The 17995-nt window shown below is 34.8% G+C and overlaps 4 protein-coding genes across 9 annotated transcripts; 2 read left to right on the top strand and 2 right to left on the bottom strand.

Moving 5' to 3' along the window:
* Positions 1 to 4721: 4721 nt before the first annotated feature.
* On the top strand, positions 4722 to 6448 carry LOC110722803 (metalloendoproteinase 1-MMP-like). The gene has a single exon (XM_021902100.1). It carries the CDS (start codon positions 5242 to 5244, stop codon positions 6367 to 6369), a length of 1128 nt encoding a protein of 375 aa, XP_021757792.1. The 5' UTR covers positions 4722 to 5241; the 3' UTR covers positions 6370 to 6448.
* Positions 6449 to 9248: 2800 nt separating this feature from the next.
* Positions 9249 to 11994, top strand: LOC110722800. 6 transcript variants are annotated; one of them, XR_002511638.1, is made up of 4 exons: positions 9249 to 9578; positions 9667 to 9832; positions 10622 to 10700; positions 11391 to 11994. XR_002511638.1 is itself a non-coding variant. In XM_021902096.1 (3 exons), the coding sequence occupies exons 1-2, from the start codon at positions 9427 to 9429 to the stop codon at positions 9815 to 9817; spliced, it is 303 nt and encodes a 100-aa protein (XP_021757788.1). In that variant the 5' UTR covers positions 9249 to 9426; the 3' UTR covers positions 9818 to 9832; positions 11680 to 11994. The 6 variants fall into 6 exon arrangements, 4 of the variants coding, with proteins under 4 accessions (XP_021757788.1, XP_021757787.1, XP_021757789.1 ...); XR_002511639.1 differs by having other exon boundaries at positions 9257 to 9578; positions 9667 to 9785; XM_021902096.1 differs by lacking the exon at positions 10622 to 10700 and having other exon boundaries at positions 11680 to 11994.
* LOC110722799 (putative pentatricopeptide repeat-containing protein At5g47460) lies at positions 11677 to 14868 on the bottom strand. Its single transcript, XM_021902094.1, has one exon. The coding sequence runs from the start codon at positions 14318 to 14320 to the stop codon at positions 12581 to 12583; it is 1740 nt and encodes a 579-aa protein (XP_021757786.1). The 5' UTR covers positions 14321 to 14868; the 3' UTR covers positions 11677 to 12580.
* A 55-nt stretch (positions 14869 to 14923) lies between these two features.
* LOC110722802 (probable methyltransferase PMT17) lies at positions 14924 to 17745 on the bottom strand. Its single transcript, XM_021902099.1, has 5 exons — positions 16907 to 17745; positions 16292 to 16502; positions 15861 to 16158; positions 15287 to 15754; positions 14924 to 15186 (listed from the first exon to the last, which is right to left on the bottom strand). Exons 1-5 carry the CDS (start codon positions 17648 to 17650, stop codon positions 14958 to 14960), a joined length of 1950 nt encoding a protein of 649 aa, XP_021757791.1. The 5' UTR covers positions 17651 to 17745; the 3' UTR covers positions 14924 to 14957.
* Positions 17746 to 17995: the final 250 nt, after the last annotated feature.

The following is a 17995-nucleotide window of genomic DNA, read 5'->3' as shown; positions in this document are numbered from 1 at the left end:
ATCCTCCTGTGCGGCAATTTTTATCTGATTTTAAGAAAACGCGTGATTTTCTGAATCAGCGCCAAACGCCAGCTGTAGCGCCTGGCGCCAGCTTTGGCGCATGGCGCTGATGTTGGCGCCAGGCGCCAACAGCCAGCGTTGGCGCCAGGCGCCAACAGCCAGCGTTGGCGCCAACTCAGTTTTACGTGCGCCAGACTCTGTTTTGATATTTTTATCTTTTTGGCTAATTTTCTCTATAAATAACGTATCAAAAACTCCGTTTTTGATAACCAGTTTTAATCAATTCTCAACCAATTTTCAATAATCAATCTACCAACTCTCATCAAGATTTTCTTGATTATTCTCTCTCTCTCTTTTTCTAAATTAGTTTTTACATATAAAAATTCCGCATTCATTAAATCTAGATACACCTAGCCATATTCGAAGTTTCCTTCGCCCTAGACGTGAAAGGTTTAATTTCTGAGGGTTTGGTCCCAAATCTCTCTTTCAATTATTTAATTTAATTGTTTGTTTTATTATTTTCCTTGAAGTTACTAACGTGTGTATTTTGTTATTAGAAAGAGGTACGAGGCATCGAAGTAAATACTTTAATTGATTTATTGATGTTATGATATAGAGTTCATGCTTAGAATGTTATGATTCCTAGTATCATGTCTAGGGTAATTTTAATATCAAATATGATTGTTACGATGCCTTTTATGTTCTTTCTAATATTTATGATTGTTAGTATCATGTTAGGGTTAAAGATTTGATTTTTATTGCTTAGTGACATGCTAGGGTTTGTTATTAATCTTGTTAGTATCATGCCTAGGATCTTGCTATTATTATGCTTTAACATGATTATTATGATTATGATTATTATAATTGTTATTATGATGATTATTGTTTTGATGATTATGATTATTATTTATGATTATTTATTATGTTGCTTGATGCTTATTTATTGTTATTGCTTGATCACACCTTTTATGCATGCTTAAAGGGAATTTGTACTTGTAATCACGCTTAATAAGATAATTAATAATCTTGTTAGGATTAATTTGATTATAATTCAAGTGATCGCCAATAATAGTTTTATTTGTGCATTAATATTCAACCAACATAGACAAACATGTTTAGGTTTAATCCTATTGATTGTATGTTAGTCAGAAAGCGTACATGAATATGATCAGAATAAAGTAGAGGCCTATTATTAGGGCAGGTTCAATCTCTTTTAGGTTGGATTTGTACCTTCATCCCCGAACCCTTATTTGGTTCAAGACCTTATGGAGTTGACGATCTCTTGGATTGTTAAGGGGTGTAACCTTCACCCTGTGAACGGTTTACAAGTTCCTAAAACTTGTTGGCGACTCTTTTCCTCTATCTTCTTTCCCTTTGGACGCCACCGTACTTTAGTGTGTGATCACAGTGGGGTTCAAGCTAAGGGATTAACGCTTGAAATAATTTCCTATAGTTTTAAAATTCATATTAAATGAAAATACTTTGTATAAAAGTTTCTATTAATCTAACATGCAAGATTTCACATGCATGCATGACTTTATTTCCCAAACTAAATTTGAAAGATAAATAAGGGTTTGTTCTTTCAGCTTAATTTCATCAGTTCAATTCAGTTGAGTTTCTAATTTCTTTCTCTCATAAACAATTTAGTTTAACTTAGTTGAGTTCAGTAAATGAAAACATGCCCTAAAGCTAGTCAAAATACAATACTTATGAATATAATTGAATTCTTTGAATAGTATATAAGTTTAAATAAAATAAATAAACGGAGAAATTAATTATTTTGACTTGTTGATTTTAATATATTCGTAATTTAAACTCTTGATCTCACTATTGACACCGAAGTTTTGTGATCTCGTAGAATTTTTGATAGCTATCTTGTTTAATACTCTACGACACTCTATATAAAGAGAATTGTTTCTAGAGTTTAATTAGGCTCAGATGGAATAAGTCACTAAAACTTCATCTTCTCCCGACTACCAAATAGTATGGAATAATTAAGCAACTCTAGCCCTTTAGAGAGAGGAATCAAGAGATCTATGAGAGTTGTAACTCATAAATTATCAATGAAATAATTGTTCCCGTATACTAGTCTACCTCTTTAATTATCTATTGCTGGTTTGAATTTTTATGATTTAGGGTCTGTTCTCTTACGTTGAAATTTAGTTCAGTTAAGTTCAGTTCAGTTCAGCTCAGTTCAGTTCAGCTCCTAATTTCCTTCTCTTATAAAATATTAATTTCAGTTTAGTTCAGTTCAGCTCAATTCAGTTCAGTTCAGTTCATCTCAATTCAGTTCAGTTCAGTTCAGTTCAGTCAATGAGAACAGACCCTTAAACTCACAAATTGAAAGAAGTGGCATGACTTCATCATGAAGACACAACCAATATGCATCAAGCCATCTAGATATAAATTTACATCAGATTTAGCCATAAATAAAGATTAATTTTTATAATTGTACACAAACTATTAATTACTAATGTGAACACATAACTAATTTGAATAATATAATTGAAATTTGAGAAGAAGAGTAGTTAAGTTAATTAGGTAATTTTCTGACCAATATTAAATATTTTTTTAAAAGAATTTTATACACATCAACAATAAAACCAAATAGCTAGACTTTTTCTATCTAATATAATATTGTTGACCGAAAGAGACGCATACTAATGTAGATATATTGATTAGTTCCGTATAATAAAAGTGAAAAAAATATCCACAAAGAAAAGAGCCGCCAATTTTTTTTTCTTTGATTTGATTTGTTGTTCTTTCAGGTCTTTTTATGGTTTCAACTTGCAACAATAATAAATTGATGGTTACATAATTACATGAAATAAAAACAGGTGATCCACCAATTAGATTATGTGTCCCCAAAAATTAAATCAAATAGTATATGATTATATCAAATGCACATTAAACACTTGTTACTGGTAGATTTTGGTAGCTGAAAAGTGCTAGTGCAAGAGCTAGACTTTGACGACTTGCATGATGATTAATTGATTTAACAACACTATATGCCAAGATTGCCAACTAACGACTTAACAATACACTCTTTGTAGTATATACAAAGTACAGGGAAATACTTGTATATAACAATTTACTTTAATATTGTCGAAGCAAAGCTTGATGGAGTTGGTGGGAAACTCACCTTGTCACGAGTTTGAGCCCACCAACTACAAATTGCTTGGGAATAGGGGGATTCCCTTACCTCCCCCCTCTACTCCCAAGCAATGAGTTGGGTTAGCTAAACCTGTGAGAGGTGCCTTTTAAAAAAAATTATTGAAGCTTTTAACTCCGTATTTTTAGTGTTGTATTCGAAATAAAAAAAAAATTGTAGTAATAAGTATGTAATTAATGGTAAGAACTAAGAAGCTCAAAACAAATTGACTCTGATATTACATTAATTTGTTGAACGAAATTGTTGAATAGTCATGAACTTCGTATAAAAAGAATCATTGATCTTTTAAGACATTTTTGTCATTCAATTTACAATCACAACAATGGTACGATGACAAATCACTTTGATCATACAAGTCAAATGCAATCCTTTTTTAGAAAAATGAAAAGCTTATTCTAGTAATGGCATATGTTATATGAATATGATTTTCACTTATCTAATAAGCTTAATTGAAATTAAATAAACTTTTCACAACTTACCTCGCATTAGACATCATTAAAACTTCCAGTTCAAAAAAAAAAAAAAGAAAAAAAAGACATTATTAAAACTTACATATATAATACGAAGTATATTTATTGTAAATTGAGTTTTTATATGACTATATCATATCACTTATTAGTTATTAATCTTTATTTAAACTTATTAACCCATACACAAAGTATTAATTTAATTTTTTAAAGGTGTATATCTCTATATAATTAGAAAACTAAACTTATCGTATCCGATACAATTACTAAAATTAAAGTATGTACACTAGAAAAAATAAATTAAACTTAACCTTTTCGATACAAACTATAAAAATTTACACAAGATCCGATCTAATGTATATTTAAGGATGACAATAGAACTAATTTTCTAAATTTTCATCTCTAGCTATTAATATGAGCCAAGTAATTAAGAGTAGATGACAAAAAATAGAACATCCCTCGGAAGTTTCTCCTATTCATGCGAGTAAGTAATTTACATGTACGTTGAGAAAAAATCAATGAAATTCATGCCTATTGACTCGGAGATCCCATCTTCCTCCAAAAATACCAAACTTATTCAGACATTCCGTTAGCCTTCAAAAAGGTATTACCCCTCTTTAGACCAATAAATCAAATTTTCATGTTTGACAAGTCTAAACTAAACCCTACACCTTAATTTTCAACCCTCTTACAAAAGTCTTCTTTAAACCCCCAATGTATATATGTTCCAATAATAATTGTAATAAGTCTTAGAATTTGTCAATGTCATTAAATAAAAAAATTTGGTCAACAATAAACAGAGTCAGATGCAACAATATTAAACTAATATTTGTTTAATTATTTACTAATTCTTATGCTTATTCCAATTTGACACATACGCTATAGCATACAATCTAAGAAGAACCAACATTAAAAACTTTTAAAACATACGCCGTGTAATAGTAATTTTATGATTTCATCATCCCATTCTATTATTCAACGTTCATTATATCACCAACTTCATTTGTGATTTCTTGTTAATATATACGTGTATATTACTATTATTCGTAGACAGTTAGGGACTTAGGGTGTGATCTATTCACTTTATTATATTTGAACTGAATTTATTAAACATGGCTAAATATGTAACCTATCATGTTTAGCTTATTGGTTTGATCTCAATTTTTTTGGAGAATCTGTTTTATCTCGATATTAATGAATGAAGAATGATTAAAGACCGATTGATGTTACGTTAACATAAAGCTACAACACAAAAGCAACATAAAGCAAGTAAAAAGAAGTGGATTAAACAAAATTGCAAATAGTAGTTTGTTCACCCACCCAATGGTTCATTAGACCATCAAACTTTGCTTAATCCCCCATATTTGAAATGTTATTCAAAGCACGGCAGAATCTTCTAAACTTTCTCTCTCCTTCAAACTACAAATGGTTGCTTCCACCCTCCCCACATTCTTCTCTTATATTACTCCCATTATTTTTTTTTTATTGTCCAAATTTTTTTTAACATCTTTATAAATAAACCTAAACAATTTATTTAGATTTTGAAGGCTCAACTCCCAACATAACTAACTTTTCTATTTTTATTTGTTCATTTTTTTAGCCATGCACTTTCTATTACCCTTTTTGCTCTTTCTATTACAACTACCTTCAGCCTTTCCCGCCAGAACTTTCCCTCAACCATCTATCCTAAACTTAAATGACACCATCTCCACCTCCATCGCGGCTGCCTTTAACTCCTCCTCCACCCCGTGGGGGGACTTTGCGAGGTTCGCCAACCTCGAGAAGGGCAGCCACGTAACCGGGATATGTGATCTCAAGACGTACCTCAACCGCTTCGGCTACCTCCCGGCGGCGGCGCCGGGAAACTTTTCCGACGACTTTGACTCCGACCTCGAATCCGTAATCTTAACTTATCAAAAAAACCTCGGTCTACCTCCCACCGGAAAACTCGACACCGACACTATTGACCTCATCATGGCCCCACGTTGCGGCCTCGACGACTCCCACCTCCGCCACAACACCACCACCATCACGAACCTACACGAAACGCGTCGTTACGCCTACTTTAACGGCCAGCCACGGTGGACTCACAACCCTCCTATGACTTTAACATACGCTTTCTCACCGGACCATATGATAGACTACATCTCACCGGAAGAAATCAAGACGGTGTTCTCACGCGCCTTTACGCGGTGGTCCGAGGTTATCCCCGTGAATTTTACAGAGACACAAAGCTATCGAACCGCCGACATTCGTATCGGTTTTCACAGTGGCGATCACGGTGACGGAGAGCCGTTCGATGGCGAACTCGGAGTTTTAGCACATGCTTTTTCACCTGAGAATGGAAGACTTCATTTAGATGCAGCTGAAACGTGGGCCGTTGATTTTGGAAGACAAAGATCAAATGTAGCCATTGATTTGGAATCAGTGGCAACGCACGAGATTGGTCACGTGCTTGGGTTAGCCCATTCTTCTGTTAGTGATGCTATTATGTACCCGAGTTTAAGACCAAGGAGTCGAAAAGTGGACCTACGTGTTGATGATGTTGAGGGGGTTCAAGCTTTGTACGGGTCTAACCCAAATTTTAATTACGGGTCGTTGTTAGAATCCGATCGGGAAACTTCTAACAGCGGTGCCGGTGACGGTGGTGGATATAGGAAAGGTTTCGGGTTTTCGACGTGGTGGCTATGGACTATTGTTCTTACTTTAGCTCAACTCATTTATTTTTAGGGCCTTCAAAATAAAAAAAAACATACTTATACTTGGTATATTTTAGAGGATCGAATGTGAATATTAATTTTTTAATTAATTTTTATACGTGGGTTAGTTGATGTTGGTTGCTCATTTAGTTGTTACAGATTTTGGATTATAGAATTATTCAATCTTATTTATTTTACTAGCTTTATATAAATTAAAGTACGAGCACATTTTTTTGAAATTGATTACGGAGTATTTACAAGTACATATTTATACAGTATAGTAATTTTCTTGTGTATACTTCATTATTGATCTAATAATCATGCACTCATGTCAAGGATGAATAATCCATTCAATTCGCGTTCTTTGTTATTTACTCCATTTAGTAACTTGGAATGAGTCAAATAATTCAACTTATGTTTAATTCCATGCATGTTGATTTCAGGATTTTTTTTATATTGAAAATAAATTCTAACCAAGTTGACAAATGTCATTTTCATTTTACATAAACATGAATGAATTATTGTGATTGAAAATTCATCTTAATTACTGTATAATAATAAATCAATAGTAAATTGCTACAAGGGAATTTATTAAAATCCAAATTCGACCTTGAATAATGTTCACTTATTTTGTTATTTATAATCAGAAATTTAGCAACGACATTAGGTAACATAAGTTTAGTTAAAGTTACTTAATTACTTAGTAATATACCTATCGTTGGTTTGGGTTATGAGTCATGTCAACATTCTAATGGGAGCAGTATTCGATCGATTATATTGCATATGTAAGTGACACAAAACATATATATTTGATTATATTGTGGTTGAAATTAATGCTACATAATTTGTTAGATTTATGAGATATGATCAATATCGAAAGATGTATACTTATTATATATTTGTGTGATATATTTATTATTGATAAGTGTACGGCCGGTATAAATGCAATGAAAAACTTGTTTTTATATATTCATCAACCAAATAAAGTATTTACACAAAATAGTAACTAGTTATTGAGACAATTCGAAAACTAGAATATTTACAGACTATATCATACTAGCCTCTCTCTCTATATAAACTAGAATATTTCCCGACTATAAACTAGTAGGAAGTATAATGTATACTTTATGTTTGCAAAGATATTAAGAAAATACGGGAGAGCAAGACCAAGAGAGAGTTAATAAAGTACTTTTACCGTGGTGAGAGTCTGAGAGGGTGTGAGATAAGGTGTTTATTATAAAAGAGATTGTGACATATTGTATAAAAATAAATGAGTATATATAAGAACAATAAAAAAAAAAGAAAAAAGTTTAGTTTATTTTTGTAAATGTGAGACGCTTATTACATGTGTAATATGTTGTTTGGGAAAAATATGCCTCAACTTTCTCCCTCGTATGTAAGGTTCCTCTTCAATCCAGACACATGTGATGTTTAATGGGGCCAAAATACATTTTCACATTTGTCCTTGTATGGACCTATTCAATTAGGCCCAAAGTACATTTCAGCCATTAAAGGTCTCAAATTGTAATCTTGGCTCTGATACCATATTTAATATGAGTATGGGTTGCATTTGCCCTACACACACACACAAACACACACACAGAGAGAGAGAGTCTAGTTTACAAGACTAAATTAAATTATAGGAATGATGATGTTAATCGGGCCTAAGTTATACCCATCATAAAGTGAATGCAACCTTTTGTTATTATTCAATGTAGGATATATATTCCAACTCTCCTTTCTCACTGTTCATCGTTTTATGTGGGACGACACTTTCACTCACATGTGGATTTAATTGTTCATGACTTGGGCATACGGATGGTGATTTGAAAAGGAGGTATTATCACAACATTCTATATTTATAGAACTTTGTGGGGGTTTTTTTCTTCACATAAAAAAAAAAAAACATTAGATAATTTACTTCAAACATCCTTTCTAATGACATAAAACCACTACATGTGAATAGATTTAAGATCTAGTCTTAATGATACAAATTAAAACAACATTCAAACTTAAAAAAACAACATAACCCACTACTTTTAGTTTGGTAGGCCATTTTCTGATGAGCAGTGGAAACTTGTATAAGCATTGTTGAAACCCATTGTCCCACTTGTGAATGTTCCACATTGGAGAAAGAGAAGATGTGGTTCCAATTTATAAGATAGAGGAGTAACTCTTACTATTTTCAATTGGTTTTAGTTCTGCTTTTGACATTTTGCCCACTACAAGTCTACAACCACCCAATCATATAACTAATATATAAAGCTAAACTTTTAGCCAGGTCACGAGACAGCGACACTTGCCGTTTCAATTTTTCGCTAAGTGTCGTCCCACATTGGATAGATTTAAATAGACTTCATAAGATAGAATTTTAGAATAAAATTGTTGATTTAGAGTTTTATTTTCGATAAAATACCAATATTTCTGACGTACGAATTGAATTATAATTTTATTCAAAAAAATTATTAGATTATAATTCTAAAAAAATATCATATAAATTTATTTTTTTTGTATCATAATATTTTTTGGAATGAATGAAGTAGTTCAAAGCACAAATCATTCATTTATAATATGTACTAATCGGTTAAAATAACATATATACTTCACAATCTAATAGAATTTTATTACTATATAGACCTGTTAGGTCTGGTCATGAGTTAACTCGAACTACAAATTTATCTTAAAATTCAATAAACAACTCGGGCATCGCCGGGGTACAAAACTAGTTATCTTATAAAACTATTTGGTTGTGACTTATGCGATAGAGAGAAAGTTTGCGTTTAAAAGTAACTAATACAATCACTTAGCCAAACCAAATTTAAACATGTTACAGAAACGCTAATTACCAAACAAGACCGATAATCATCTCTTCAAGCCTTCAAGCCCATGTTTACATAAGAAACAAATTCATCATGGGCTCTTCTTCTAAACTTAGCCCACATAACAAAACTCCCAAAATTTAACCACCACTAAACCCTAAACCCCTCTGTTTTCTCTCTCATCTTCCAAAATCAAAATCAATTCAATATCCATTATCAAATACTTCAAGTCTTCAATCCTTTCCTGAAACTTAATAAAAAATTCATCAATGGCGTCGAAATGCGGTAGATTCATGAACAGAGCATCACTATCTTCTCTCAAATCCTCCATTAATTCTGCTACTAAATCTACTCCAAGGTCTGCTGCATCTGCTCTTCCTAGATCCACTTCTTCAAATCTTCCTCGAATCAATTTCTCAAGGTCAGTTTCTCTCTCCTAATTTCAAATTTATCATAATTTTCTCTCATATTTTTGTATTAATCTTTGATATATATATTCCGATCGATAGATTGCCGAAGGAATTGGGAGGAGCGCAGTCGCTGTTGCCGCTGCACAGCGCCGTAGCAGTTGCGAGGCTGACGTCATGCTTAAGCACAACTTCGAGGAGTTCCAGAGCTCTCTCTCAGGGTACACTCTGCCGTACCTCTCCCGACCTCTAGTATTCTTATTTTTAGGTTTGTGCATTTTGCATTTGATTGATTATATGGTAAATTCATATAATTAAATTCAATTTTGATTAGGTTTTCCTTGCTTTCCTAATAAAAATCATCATATAATTGCTAATTTTAGCTAAGAATGAACTAGATCAGCATTGAGATTGTTTTGGTGACTTTAGCTTAGTTTACCTTGTGATGGTTGATGTTTGATATTAGGTAGTAATGTGTACTGGGACATTTCTCGTTAATCGCCGATCACATTAGCATTGCAACTGTCTTACAACCCCCGATTCATCTAAAGAAACCACCTTTTGATATTCTCTGGTCTTAGCTTAGTTGATTGCATCATGTGAAGTTGCATTATTGGGAGTATGCACTGTGAAGTGTAATATCTGATAGGTTATCCAATGAATGAGTGTATTTGATTTGTGCAATTGTTTCATGTGGTTTTGTTCATTGATGGTACTTTAGCCAATATGGAGTATAATCTAAGTGCAAACTTTGCATAGCATTTTAGTTTCGGATTTGTGAAGTTTATTGGGGAGAGGAAATGGCAACTTGAGAGCAAAATGTGTAGGTAACTTATTGTTTCTGACTAAAGCAATGCCGTGCCTTGTGATTTTTTGGTGAAGTAAGATTGACATTCCATAGTGAGGTTGTTTTGGGTTTAGCGTTAGCTTTAGGCTGCAAGCCTGTGATTGTTTACTTCTGTGTGAAGAGGGATTAAATTTTGATTGTGATGGGAGGGCAAAAATTCATATGTCAAGTGTCAAATGTCAAGCTGACTAGAGTATTTGGTTCCTGCAGGCACATAATGTCAATATGCTTGAAAGAAATAGTATGGGTCCTGGGGCTTGCCAATCATGAATCCCTGCATCGTTATCAAGTATGAAACTATAAATGCTTTTTTTATAGAGACAAAATATGTCATACAAGAATACACCCTTTCTAATTTTGTAATTGAATGGCTCATTTTTAGAGCAGTTGAAAGTATTGGTAGTATAGTCCTTTTGCTGGTTAGTGAACTTAAATCATTTTTTATTTTATACTTGTCTCATTGATTGATGATTTAATCATTTTGCTCGAAATGTAATAAATGGCTGAGAACTAAATGAATTTTACATGGGTTGAAGGTATGAACAATTTAAAGGTTGTTGCCACATGCTCACACTAGCTTGTTTCTGTGGGGACAGATATGCTTTGGGTTCTTTAGCAGTCTAGGGTAGGTCATTCAAATGATAAGGCATTTAGGAAGATAATTTGATGATTTATCATTATCTTTAAAAGGAGCAGAGGATGATTCCCAGTAAAAATATTGATGCAATGGTTGACAATTTCTTTCAACTTCATACCTTTGCAAGTTTGCATCCTTTTTGCAGTCAATCCGTTCTTCAATCCTCTAGTACTATTGCACTTCTTACCTTGATTCAAAATGAAACCTCTTACAGTCTTATGTGTATACTATGTATCAACTTTAAGAGAGAATGATTGTAGTTGAAATATTGTTTTCACTGTAAAATAACGTATCTTAGGTCCATGAGGATGTTGTAGTGACATACCTGCTTATTTTCCCCAGATGAAACCGATGGTACGTGAGAGGTTTGAAGGTTGCTCAATTCACCAGTGCTTCCATGTTCCTTAGCTATAATGATTTTACAACACGGATATTGTATGTCTGATGCAAAGTCATATATGTACATTTTTTGGAGCAAATCTGTATCAATGCAGATGAAACCCTTTTTGTTTTCTTTGCGACTACAGCTTACTGGATCTAAGTCGAACAATATATTCAAGCATAATTAGCATATTGAAGTGCTACTTCTCATAGCAGTTTCTGATCAAAATTTATTTTCTGTTTGCTCTAGAGCTTGGTCTGTCCGTACCCAGGTGACTTAGCAGTTCATCGCTAATTCAAGAAGCCGTCTTCATGTGATTGGAAACACAACTTTTTGCTGCCAAAATTTTTATTGTAAACTGTACAAATCCTCTTTTCAGCAATTGAATTTCTTTGCTGGTCAAATATTGGATGTGAAGGTATTTATTTTTGAAAGTTTAACTGATGGAATAATGTGGTTTTTGTATTGTTACCCTGAGCTTAACTGTAGCAACACCGTCTTATACTCACTATTGCCGCAAATGCTGTACTTAATAATCTCAATTACATGCTTTGTTTCTTTTGACTTTCCAGTCCTACAAAAAAATTTATTTGTCGAACATGGTAGGCAACATCACCACAAAAATTTATCAATTTACTCTCTTTATATCAAGTTAGTGTTAGCTTTTGGGAGAGTAAAAAAATGTAAGAACATTGGTGCAGTCACTTTCGTTGTTCCTTCCATTGCAATTTCTTGTATTTTCAAAAGTAACTCGTTAATTATCTTTCAAGCAGCAAACTTCGACTCATTATTCTCCTCTGACCGGCTTCGGCTGGTATTTCAAGCCCAGGATTCTCCTCTGACCAACTTTGGCTAGTACTTTAAGCTCAGGGTTCACTCAATCCCTATTTGTGTTTGACTATATGCATATCAACCTCTAGATTCTTACTCAATAGTCTGTCGCTTTGCTTGACTTATAAGAACATTGTGGCCTTCATGGCTTCACAATTGTATCAAGGATTCACCTCTGTAGAACACTAGAATACGGTCACAGCAAAACATGCTCCGAAAGTATCTAAGATTCGTACTTAATCAGATGAATCCCACCTTTCTCAGCCTTCATCTGTTTAAGTCCGCATGACAATCGTTCCAGTTCTCATAACATTATGCGTCATGTAAATCTTCTCTCTTCAACCCAACTAAACCCAGCTTCTTTCATCACCCCTTGACCTCTCATCTGATCCCAAACTGCAGTTGCATCCACCCAATTGCCTCGGTCTTTGTTTATGTTAGATAGAATTACATAGCCCAACTCATTGCCTTCTAATCTCTTCAACTTTGCAGCTGCAACCTTGGCAACATCCAAATCCCCGTTATCTCCACAGGCACCAAGCAAAGCCCTCCAAACGGATGGGCATGACCCAAACCCTAGCTCATAAATCAACTTCTCGGCTTTGCATAGCTGCCCATGATATCCCATAAGTCTGATAACAGAAGCTAAATGCTCAGGATTTGGTTTGATTCCATAATCATAGTACATAGATGTCAAATACTCATAAGCTTTCTCCAATGGCATTTGGCTATGTGAACATGCTGCCAAAACATTCACAAAGGTGATTTCATCGGGTTTCAATCCCTTCGCATCCTTCAACTCCTCGAAATATTGGACCACCCTGTGTGATTCCCCATTATGTGTAAGACCAGCTATTAATGCATTCCAAGTAACAATGTTTTTCCTTGGCATGAACTGAAATAACATCTCTGCATCTTTTACCTGTCCACATTTCGAGTACATGTCAACCAGGGCACTCCCGATGATCATTGAAGTAATCAAACCATGTTTGATAGCACAACAATGGATTATGGTACCAGATCTTAGAGCTGAAATACACGCAATCCCACTCAAAATGCTCGAATATGTGAATTCATCTGTAACGACTGATTCTGCATGCATTTGAGCAAAGAAATCAAGAGCTTCCCCTACTCTACTCCTAACCACATACCCTGATATAATCGCGTTCCATGATGAGGAATTTGGTTTAGGCATGCTCCTCAATATCTTAATAGCCTCATCTATGTCCCCAAACTGCGAAATTCCATTAATCATTTCATTATAGGTGACAGTATTAGGGCAAGGCATCTGATTAAAGTAGCCAGAAGCTAGTTCAAGCCTTCTATTTCTGACACACGCAGCAATAACTGAATTCCATGAAATCACATCCTTATCTTTCAACTTGTCGAACACACTGATAGCGCAATCTTCAGAACTGCACTTCCCATACATATCAATCAAACAGTTTGCAACAACAACACTAGACTCCAGTCCATCCACGACAATCCTCGAGTGTATGGACATGCCTAACCGCGGCAATGTCAACTGCCCACAGGCAGCCAATGCAGAAGTAAAAGAGTATGCATTAGCTCGAATGTCAGACTGATTGAGCTGAAGAAACAGTTTCAGTGCATTCCACAACTTTCCAGAATGTACATACCCAGAAATCACAGCATTCCAAGAGACAACATTTTTCTCAGGCATTTTATCAAACAGTTTGTGGGCATCTTTTAAACACACAACTTTGGCATAAAAACTTACCAAAGCAGTATTTACATAGACATCTGAAGTGAACCCAGATCGTAAAGAGTAGCAATGAAGCTGTTTACCATGAAAAACACAACCATGATTAATACAACCTCGAATCATCTGCACCAATGTAAGACCATCTGGTTTGGTATCCCATCTGATTGTTGCAGTTTCCCCAGAAAATGAAATTCTAGTATCATGAGAATGATTTCTACGGATGAAATTGAGAGAAGTTTTAGAAATTGAGGAGAGAGAAAGAAGAAAGAGGTGATTTTGGAGGTGATTATTGTCAAGTGTCCTGACTCCTCTTCTGAGCAGTGTTTTTTGCATTACTTGCCTGAGGAAAGAAAGGTTAGGTTTTGTTCTTATTTGAATTTAGTTGTGAAATATATTTGATGGATTTGGTATCATGGCGAGTTGGCGACTGTCACGATCAAGTTGGTTTTTTTTTATTTTATACTAAAGTGCTTAAAAAATTTCGACATTTTAAGACTTATTTATAGATGGTGTGAATATGTGTTATAGATATACGACAATACGAGGAATGATACACATATCTTTATTCTTTAAGGATATTTTTAGTTTTAGGTGGTGTAGCTGTGTAGCAATTTAAGGCGGTACTAAGAGGCATTTTGGCACACCGTGAAGAAGTCAAGAAATGTGGATTAAGGGGTACACATTTCTATAGGAAGTGGGTTGATCTAAAAAATCCCTTTACTTGACATCGCGAATGTTACAAATAATGGAGCAAACAAAGGTTGTGTAACAAAAAAGCATCAATTCCTAAAAGCATTTACTTGTGCTTTTAACAGAGATTGGAATAGGCTAACTCTACTCGAATCTGTTATCAGTGATGTAAAATAACATCTAAATTTTCCATTAGGAGATACAAAAGAATCTGATACTGTCAATTTAACTATTGAAAATCAATAGCAACAGCATAAAGAGTTTGTTTATGAACGAATCTTTAGCTGTTTTGCTGCGTATCTCCGCCTGTCCAGTATGTTTTAACAGCAACAAGAATTTTCTCTGGGTTGAATGGACCACTTTCATGATCTGCAATATGGCTTTTCCACTTCATTCTCTTTGTGATTGCTTGAATCTTCACTAGAACTTCTACTGTGTCTCGGAATATCACTGTCCCTTCCGGTCTCAGTAATCTGTCCATCTCGAGCAATATGTAGGTAATGTCACACCTACAAAAAGAAAATTGCTTAGCCAACTTAGTGCTACATGCATACATATATAATTGTGTAACGAATTGTACGTAATACAATCAACAACTAATGATTTTACCTGTCCTGGTAGATGCTGAAAACTCCAGCAGCATGAATTAAGTCATAAGTTCTTGGGTATGAAGAGAATGCTTCACACCAGTCATGGTATACACCAATGAAACCGCGCTCATAAACTACACCTAGAGTGTCTGTATTTGAATTGGCGGGAACCACATTCATAACCCAAACAGGATACTTAATCATAGCTGCTGCAAAACCACCCAAGTATGCATTCATGTCCATCACATTTCTGTACCTCCCTTGTGGTAGAGGAGGGACAATCTTCTTATAGTATGCCACTCTGTCCTTCCACAAATCATTGTCTTCTCTGTATTTCTCAGCTGAAATTCCTGGAACTGTATTGCTGCTTATTCTAGGAGGAAGAGCGTGTGCACGTTCAGGCCATTTTTCGAGAGCTCCACCTGCTACTTCATCTGAGCTACTTACTTCAGGTAATGGGGCTATGCAAGACTCCATATCTTTGTACCTATTTCATAAACAAGGAGTGAAAATACAAAGATTGATACTGTATTACTTAGGAGATAAACTTGGAAAAGATAGCGAAATTTATGTTTATAGTTATATATACATACCAAGCAGCATCTGTATTGTCTGATTTGCAAATATGTGGGGTGGGATAAGTTTTCTTGCTCTTAATACATTCAATGTGATTTATAGGCTTTTGCCAAATGGACAGATCACCCTGTTCAATGACCTTGTTCCAGCACAACTTCTTTGCTACACTCTCAATTGAATCTTGTTCTTGCTTTAGATCTTCCTGAGTCCTTTCCCAACCTCTCCAGTACTTTTTCCAGCGAATCGGAGGTCCTGAAAGAATCCAGTACCCTCCTGGCCTTAACACTCTATCCACTTCCATCAAATACAGTCCATCTGCAATAAATAAACAGATCAAATATATAATCCATCCGTTTGTGGTTGTTTTCAAGTTGTTACTCAATAGCCTAAATTACAGTTTTTTTTGGTGTTTTATTACAAATATTGATGTGTTTAACAGAAAACTTACCATACTTGTTCCAGGGTATTAGGCAACGGGAACAATGAGCCATGTCGAAAGCTCTTGCAGGGTAAGGAAGCCTCTGGGAAGCCATGATGCCAATCATAGCAGGAACTCCTCGCTCTAAGGCAAACTGCACCTGAGCTTCATGTGTGTCTCGCGGTGCAAAAGACATTGAAATGATGTCTCTCTTTAATAAGTAAGCACCCCAACTTGCAACCTTCATCATCCAACAAATAAATGATTCAGGCTGTTCTTCTGTAGCATTTATAAAATTGTTTAATGAAGTAAAAGTGAAGTAAACACTATCATAGAATAGGCTCTATTTAAAGTTTATGATACTAGTTGATGTCTGACAATTAAAACAGAAGAATCAATCACTAACAGAAGCTAGCTAGATAAACTACACAATAATTTTCAGTTATTTGTTGATTAGTTCCAAGTGTCTCCAAGTTCTTGCTGAATTACAGGATTAAGCTCGGTCTCACTTGTTGTAACAAAAAGGCGGTGTGGTACTTAAACCTTCATATACAACAGAGAATTTCTAAAACACAGGTGCATCATTATGAGAAAAAACAAGTTATATGATGTACTAAAAAAACAAAAGAAGGTTGTGTAACATACCCCACAGCCAGTGTCAATGGCAGTCCGAATCTTGCCGGTAGTAAGGGGAATGAGATTATTAATATCATCAATGTAAGCATCAGCACCACGAGGGAACATAGTGCCTCCACCAGGAAACCGAAAACGGTCACCTTCAACTTGGATCCAATTTTGGATAGCCTTCTCAATACTAAGCTCTTTGTGAGGAATATTATCATACCAAGCATAATCTCTGCTTTGAGGCCACTTAAAAGGAGTCTTATACTTTGGAGGAGGCGGTATTAGACATTGTATCAACTCGTCTTTACTAGGACAATGTCGCTCTCTATACTTCAACATGTAACGGTCAAACTTCCTGCCCCTCCTAGGATCTTGGCAAGGTGTGTACTCACTTAAGGACATATCACACGGTGGAAACTCTTTCACTGCTGCATCATCAGTATCATTCATTGCTAATTGATGATGGCTTTCAAAGTCTAGATTTGCTATTCCTGTTGAAGGAGAATTGGTTCCTAGTTTTGAAACTTCAGGGGACGCGTTGTTTGTGCATTTTATCTTCCCATCGTTGATGTTGTTGCTGTTGTCGTCGTTGTTGTTTAGTCGTTGAAACTTGTTAGCAACAGACGGTGTTTTACCTTGCCAAACGCCGAGGATGTAGAACAGGACACAAAGGCTACTCACCATAAAAATGTAGGTAAGGCGTTTTCTCTTAGCCTCTATGTAATGGTGGGGTTTTGGAGAACCTCCTCCATGCTCCCTTGCCATTTTCTATACCAAATATTATGATTTGCTTGAAGAGATATTATTGACTTAGGTTTTTTTTTACAAGAAATGATCAAAACATTGTTCTAAATCTTCAAGTCTTGTGCATTTATCCTGAAACAATGTTGATGAAAAATGATGCTATTATATAGGTATTCAAAAGAATGGCTAGGAGATAAATCACATGAATTTTTTTGGTAAGAAAGCCACAAGTTATTGTTCATAGTCATAAATTTTAGGTTGAGACCATGTCAGGCAAAATAATAAAGCCACAATATGAGATCGAATAGCATGATCATATTTATTTACGGTCTTATGGATATTAACATGAGATTTTTCATACGAAAT

The sequence above is a fragment of the Chenopodium quinoa genome, unplaced genomic scaffold (genome assembly GCF_001683475.1).
Source record: "Chenopodium quinoa cultivar QQ74 unplaced genomic scaffold, ASM168347v1, whole genome shotgun sequence".
Lineage (NCBI taxonomy): Eukaryota > Viridiplantae > Streptophyta > Magnoliopsida > Caryophyllales > Amaranthaceae > Chenopodium > Chenopodium quinoa.
This window is presented reverse-complemented; position numbering and strand designations above follow the sequence as displayed.

What these genes read in the sequence shown, in the direction of transcription:
- LOC110722803 (XM_021902100.1), top strand. Translation starts at nt 5,242, where the DNA reads ATGCACTTTCTATTACCCTTTTTGCTCTTTCTATTACAACTACCTTCA.
- LOC110722800 (XM_021902096.1), top strand. Translation starts at nt 9,427, where the DNA reads ATGGCGTCGAAATGCGGTAGATTCATGAACAGAGCATCACTATCTTCT. An exon ending in CCTCGAATCAATTTCTCAAG is followed by an intron (nt 9,579 to 9,666) that starts GTCAGTTTCTCT and finishes TCCGATCGATAG; the next exon opens with ATTGCCGAAGGAATTGGGAG.
- LOC110722799 (XM_021902094.1), bottom strand. Translation starts at nt 14,320, where the DNA reads ATGCAAAAAACACTGCTCAGAAGAGGAGTCAGGACACTTGACAATAAT.
- LOC110722802 (XM_021902099.1), bottom strand. Translation starts at nt 17,650, where the DNA reads ATGGCAAGGGAGCATGGAGGAGGTTCTCCAAAACCCCACCATTACATA. An exon ending in CCATTGACACTGGCTGTGGG is followed by an intron (nt 16,503 to 16,906) that starts GTATGTTACACA and finishes TGGATGATGAAG; the next exon opens with GTTGCAAGTTGGGGTGCTTA. An exon ending in AATACCCTGGAACAAGTATG is followed by an intron (nt 16,159 to 16,291) that starts GTAAGTTTTCTG and finishes TATTTATTGCAG; the next exon opens with ATGGACTGTATTTGATGGAA.